Raw genomic sequence first — 6833 nt, forward strand, 5'->3', positions numbered from 1 at the left:
TTAAATGTCTTCAACTCGCCTTTGTTCTAGAATCCACGTCACTCGTTATGTCTTCTGGTAATGCCATTCAGCCTTCCAGCACTCGCCGGTTTGAATTATACAAATGTCACAAGGGCAACGCAAAGACCTTTGAGAAACAGGTGCTTTTGTTGGAAGGCGTAAGGAATGCAGCTGCACGGAACAAATATTGCATTTGTTCCGTCCATTTGGGCGCCCGTCCTACACCTTTGGCGCCCAAAGGTGCGGTCTTCGGGAACCTGTGATCTTAGGGTGCCAACGTCTAAATGTAATTGCAAAAAAAAAAATTTAGAGCTCATAATGGTGAAATGCAAGGCACCATCTTAACCTGCAAGTTTTGACATTTAAAAAGATTTTTTAGTTTAAATGCTGCGAGAAAAACCCCTGGGTGACATGTGCAGATAGATTCTGCTGCTAGAAGCACATTAAGTACGTGATATTGTTCGAGCATTAGACAGTAAATTAATTGAGTTTGAGTAATTAATCAACCTTTTGTTCTAAATTTTCAAAGGTGAAATTGTATTCTGAAATTGAATGTCTTCAACATCGAAGGTGAATGGTGTTTTTAGGTTTTATAAATCGGCAATAACGTTCGATATATCGAGCGTGAAAAATACGCATTTGAAAGCTCGTCAGGCTTGCTTTGCCGTATTGATAAGTTATAAAATGGCACCGCCACGCATACCATTGCCGCCGAAATGGAGCTAAATTATTCTACATCGTATACACAAACTGCGTCTGTATTTGTTATAAACATTCGAGCAACGCCATTTTATAAATATGCATTGAGGGAAAAGCAGCTCAACGAGATTTGAAATATGTATTTTTCACGTCCGATATTTCGAACCACATTGACGATTAAGAGATTTTAAAAACCAGGTTCACCTTCGATGTTGACATCCTTCTGTTTCGCATTATAACCTTGCCCCGAAAATGAAAAATGGCAATGTTGACTTTCAATTTCTAGTTAAACCGTATCAAATGCACAATATCAGCCTTGCTGTACAATCAACGAGCACAGACTGGTTCGATGTATCTTTCGCAAAAAAAAAGATGTGTGAGGGTTACCAAAATCAACCTGTATGCTTTCCTGTTCAGAGACCTCGTAAACCACTGTCACTAGTCACTCCACTAGCTTGGCAATATGTTCCCCACTGCAAACATGTTTCATCATTCTGATAGCCATACTTTACCTTGAAAGCGCGCAAAGCCTTGACAGATTCCGGGGGCATTGAAATCCAAATACTTGGAAAATTTCATTCAAGAAATGGATAATATTTAAGATGTTCCATTAGGAGAGGTACAGCCTCAATTTCTTTCGAAGGCGAGAACTTGAATAAGAAGTACATGTCACGTGTAGCCAACTATCGGCAGTTATGCTGTTATTAAAATGTCATTCACTCGGCTTCCGCGCTGTCCGGCGGCGGCCGCTTGCATTGAGTGCCGCCACTGGTGGTCGTCGCGGATGGCCGCGGGTGTGTGCGGATTGACTCGCCATGGTTGTCGTCGTGGGATCCGTACCCGCCCTCGGCGTATGCAGCTCGCGTCAGTTCCACGTTGAAGCGCGCGAACTCCGCGCTTAGGAATGGCATCTCTCGAAGGCACCGGACCCCAGCGGAGGTAGCTGCATATCCACGGGCGGAGGATCGTTTAATCCCAAGGCGACCTTCCGGATTCTTCTTCATTAAGGAAGCGTGCGCATATTTGCGTTCACGGGACCTCCACTTAATGGATATATTTTGCCAAGCAGAGATGTACTAGCGTAGACGTGTACCTGGTTACCGGACGCCATATGCGCACGCGCAGTGGCCCGCCTGGCTGCGCCTCTACAAGTGCGCAGCTGGCGCCCGGGACACCTGTATACGTCATCGTTAGTATACGTCTCCGCTAGGCTATCGGCGCACCGATACTGCTCTACAGCGTTAGGGCCACCTTGCAAACGTTTTCTATGTGCAAACCCATGCTCAGCTCAAGTTCTTAATATGCATCAAAGATTCCTTTCGGCTAGAGCCTGATTTGCTGTCACAGGCTTGTCTCGAACTGCGAAAATACCAATATTGAGGAGACATACAACTTGGAGATATAAGCGGTGACGGCCAGGTCTTAATGCTGGCTCTTTGACTGCAGGCGGAAAACATTCAATTTTGCAGCTGTATTATGTTTCTAAAAGGGACGAGAGCAATTTTCGCGAATTTGTGACGAAAGGAGGGCTGCAACGTCATCGATGGTTTGCTTGGAATTCTTTCGCTTACGTGTAGCGAGAGCCAGAATAAGGGTCTAGCTGTCCAACTTCGTCCCGATTTCACGTCTGGCGCACGAGAGGCTAACCGCGCGCCTCGCCGTCAGCGATGCGTGTACATACAGCGGCACTGCACTAACGTTTGACCGCCATATATGCGGTACCACATAGAGCTGGAGCGGATTGCTTCTTTGGTCTGAACGCTTGGTTAAAGCCGCCGCTGCAGTAAAACCGCCTATATCGCAAAATGTTCCCTAAAGAGAGCATGGTCACGTGGTACGATATTTGTCAGTTTTGTGTGGAGGTCCAGGTACGAAAGGTTGATCTTTGTACAGCATATTTAAATGCCGGTGTGCACAACACACTATGTGAATAGAACTATAGATAGGGCAAAATTCTATGTATTTCCACTATTTAATTACATTTTGGTAGCATCATCTTTGCTCGAAAATCCGCGATGAGGAACGCTGCAGCAGTCCCATTATAATGATAACAAAGAGGGCTTAGATTGTTCACAAAAACGATGTGCCACTACCTTCAAGAAATTGCCAGGGTGTATTGCGCATCCGCAAAACATCCCGGTTTTCATAGGTTTTGAAGAAACAAGGGTTGCTTTGCTCTTATAGGCGTTAGAAGAGGCTTGCTGTAATCGATCGTAAAATATTGAAGTGATATTAACCTCTCACGCTGGTGTGTCCATTATAAAATTGATGAAGTATTTTGCAGGTGAGGAAGTCTTAAAACGAGTAGATTAGAACCCTGGCCGCTAGCAATTCAAACAGCGTGCAATAGCAGTAATATTCTGCGTTCCTACACCGCCGCTCAGCTAGGACATATGCTGCCGGTGTCAGCCGGAAAAGTGACGGCTTTAAACGGGCATGTTCATTACCAGGATGAAGTTACTGATTTCATTCTCACTGTACGTCACAGGTGTCAAGGGAAATCCGGCAACAACATTGCTTGTAATAAAAATTTGCATATTAAGCTTACTTCACACATCCAGAGGATCCGCGGCAATTATCAATCAGTGACTAGGTTGGAGTTCAATGCAGAGTGCTAGGCTCCTTAACGGCATGTAAGCGTGTCATTTATTTCACCGTTAGTGTTACGGCCAACTTAAACAGAGACCTGTTGATGGAAATCCGCGCTTACCGCTCGTGTACACGTCGGTGTAGGCTCGGCAGATGAGGAACACGGTCGAATGCCGCAGGCCGGCGATGGAAGCCAGGTTTCGGTTTAAGGTCTCCGCGAACGCGTGCCTGGTTTTAAGCATTGCGACTGGCCGAGACCACTCCACATCCTGCGCAAAAGGACGCGTAAAGGACACTGCTCTCTCACAATGGCCTCAGATTTGCGACAAACAGATTATATTTGGTGGAGTCTGTGCGTAAACATTAAATACCTTGTGCAGGCTTCTCAGCGCAGACACGAAGATCCTTGCGGTGTCTAGGTGCGCCACCTCGTTGTGCACCGTGAGCTCGAGGCAGGGATCTGGACGAAGTGCCAAAGCGGGTCGTCAGTTAGAGATCCTGCCGCCGTTCGAGCGAGAACTGGTCGACAGAACGTTCTAGGCGAGGTTCCAGCAGCAATGCGCGGGCTGCGATCGTGCGGTCTTCTTTCTCGTCTCTACCTTTTCTCTCAATATATAATCTGAGAACACGTAGTATTGGCCAACGACACAAAGTTCCTAAGGACAGAGAATGCTTTGAAAAATCCCATATCAATTGAATTTAGGTAATGTGACAGAGGAAGATTTTGTGGTTCTGTTTGGTGAGAGGTTGTTTTGTCAGAAATTAATTTTTTAGAATTTGTGCACTGCTGATAGAGCATTTCTTTTGGTTTAAAAATATTTTACAGTTTGGTATGCATAATTTTAGAGATCTTTTTTAATCCTTTATTTGGTCACGTCTAGCGGATGTCCTTTGAGGTTTTATTTGCATTTTCCTCATCCCACCTTTGATTTTTAGGTCCGGCATTTTTCGCTTTCAGGTCTGGCATTATTGATTCTTATTCTTTGTCGCGTCGAGCGGAAAAATGCGAGTTTTCGGATGCTTCGTCCGAATATTTCTTGGAACAACATTTTTGGAACTTGATGTAAAGTCTTGGTCATAAAACTTCAGGTCTGTGTGAACTGGCAAGGTGCTCCGCCACTCGCTTGCGCTGAGGTTAACGAATGCGAGAGAAGCGTGTCCCTTACTCTCAGCCCCCTTGATAACAGCACCCGTAAAGAGCTAGTGCGGCATTCGTTCTGCCTCCACGCTAAGGCCCTCTGTGCGACTAAATGCGTAAGCCAGGGGAAGCTGTCCGGTACTGGAGTGATTTTTGAGCATTCCTTAAGGTTCATGCAACGTGCTACAGACCAGACAATTAGGGCTATTTTCGTTATGTTTTTATTTTTGCAGTCTGCTTTCCTCTACAATGGCTAATCTAGTTAGACACGTTTGTTTTGTAAAGGATGGGATGAAAAAATTTTAATGGCAATTATTTCACCTACAAAGACGGTTCATGATCACTGGGACATAATCATCAAGGTGATCATCTCGATGATCAGAAGGCGATCATCACGTGGTTGTAGTCTCCTTTACGCGATTCTGACTTAAAGGCAGTAACTTTCAGTTTACACTGGCAGCAAAAGAGGACTTGGCCCACTTGCGCCTGGATAATGTGTGCTTGGATAAAGCACTGACGGGAATGAGACAGTATTCTCGAGCTCATCAAAACAGGCGAGACATCGAGCACGTTTAAAAGTGGGAGAGAATTTTTCACTGTGCTGACTACACAGGGAGGGCGAGCATCCTTGAACTCCCCAAGGTTTTCATATTCTGCATTTACTAAAAACAGCTGCCAGAAGTTTTTTATTGAGCCTGTAGCTCTTTCTTAGTAAGTATTAAGCGTAAGCAAACAAAATTTTTCTCACATGTTCAGAAATTCAGTTTACATAACTACTACCATAATCAACATCCTAAGTTTATGTTAGTTAAGACAAGAACACTTTCATTCATGATTAAACTACGCAAAAGAACGGCGATAGAGACAAGAAACACGTACACACACAGACTAGCCCGCCAGAAAACACTTCTTAAAAAAACGCTTATGTTGACACTTTTATTGCATCGAAAAAATATAAATAGAACATCATAACTTTGTTTCTTTTTTCGAATTGCGCAATTTTGCTAACCCTACCCTCAACTGTGGCTGAAGAGGCCGCCGACCTCATGGTTCGGTTCCGCTTGAACACCCCCTCGCGGATCCATACGAACAGCTCAAGGCAGCGCTCCTCGCGCGCACTGCAGCGTCGACACAATCGCGTATTCAACAGATTCTTTCCGCTGAGGAGCTTGGAAACCGTTGACCCAGACAAATGCTCAGTCGCGTAGTGCAGTTTCTTGGAGCACGAGCTCAAGCGGGAGACGACACTCTCTTCATCTCTGTGTCTTGGCACTGAACCTCCGGACGATCTCTCCTGCTGCGTCGACTATGAACCAGCTGTCTCAACTCGGCGACTAAGCCGACAAGATCCTGGAGGTTGGCAACCCCCTTCCCCGGGTAGCCACAGTCAGCTGTACAAACGTCGCCCCTTATCCTCCTCCGCCACACAACCGTTCCCATTCGGAGCAGACGGCCCTGTCATCATCTATCGCTCAGGTCTGGCAACACCTCAAGCAGCTAATTGCTGTCAGGTCATCACCGGCACGCCGAGGGTCCCGACTGCATCACCGAAGACCCACACCATCTCGTCCCGGTCCCCAGGCACGCCATTCTGGCTCATCATCTCGGCCACCGCTCTCTTACTACCACTGCCGATTCGGCGCCAAGGCCCGCCACTGCTTACTTCAGCGCTCCTGGACGGAAAACCAGCCGGCCGACTGCTGGCGGCAACGAGCGGTGAAGGCGTCGATCCCTCTCGCCTTTTCTACGTCATCCACAAGACCACCGGCACCACATTCCTGATTGATGAGGGTGCCCGGTCTACAAACAGAGCTCTGTGGCACTAGGGTCTCCGCGGAGTTTTCCAATGGTTTTCAGTGGTTGCTGACGTCCGAACGGCTGTCATCGGTGTCGACGTCAAATCGCGCCTTCTTTTAGATACGCCACTCGCCTCTCGGTCCAGGGTCTTGGAACGCTAGTGAATCATAATGGGGCTCCTTCCTGTGCCGCGGTTGCCGATCTTCCTTTCGGCCCATTACTCGGAGAGTATCCGACCATCACTGCCCTACCAGCCTGGACACTACCTGTTCTTCATGAGGTGCGTCTCCTTCTGTTCACCACTGTGCTGCCTGTTTGTTTCTATCCACGTCTCCTCACCCCGGACAAGGTCAAGATCGCTCGTGCCGATTTTGAGCACGTGATCAAGTTGGGCATTATTCGTCCGACCCTCAAAAGACCGGGGACTAGCGGCCATGTGGCGGCCACCGCTCCCTAAACGCTCATAGCATACCCGACCGCCACCCACTTCTCCAAATACAAGACTCTACCGCAGCTTTTTAGGGCGCCACCGTCTACGGAAGGATTTATCTCGTCCGTGCATGCTTTAGCTGCTACTACTACCGTAAAAATTTCCACGCTCTGAAAATAG

The 6833-nt window shown here is 47.1% G+C and overlaps 1 protein-coding gene across 1 annotated transcript; it reads right to left on the reverse strand.

The window, feature by feature from the left end:
* Positions 1-1409: 1409 nt before the first annotated feature.
* LOC144099488 (uncharacterized) lies at positions 1410-3856 on the reverse strand. The gene is made up of 3 exons (XM_077632832.1): positions 3660-3856; positions 3410-3557; positions 1410-1642 (listed from the first exon to the last, which is right to left on the reverse strand). Exons 2-3 carry the CDS (start codon positions 3528-3530, stop codon positions 1416-1418), a joined length of 348 nt encoding a protein of 115 aa, XP_077488958.1. The 5' UTR covers positions 3531-3557; positions 3660-3856; the 3' UTR covers positions 1410-1415.
* Positions 3857-6833: the final 2977 nt, after the last annotated feature.

Source organism: Amblyomma americanum, chromosome 1, assembly GCF_052857255.1.
Source record: "Amblyomma americanum isolate KBUSLIRL-KWMA chromosome 1, ASM5285725v1, whole genome shotgun sequence".
Classification (NCBI taxonomy): Eukaryota; Metazoa; Arthropoda; class Arachnida; order Ixodida; family Ixodidae; genus Amblyomma; species Amblyomma americanum.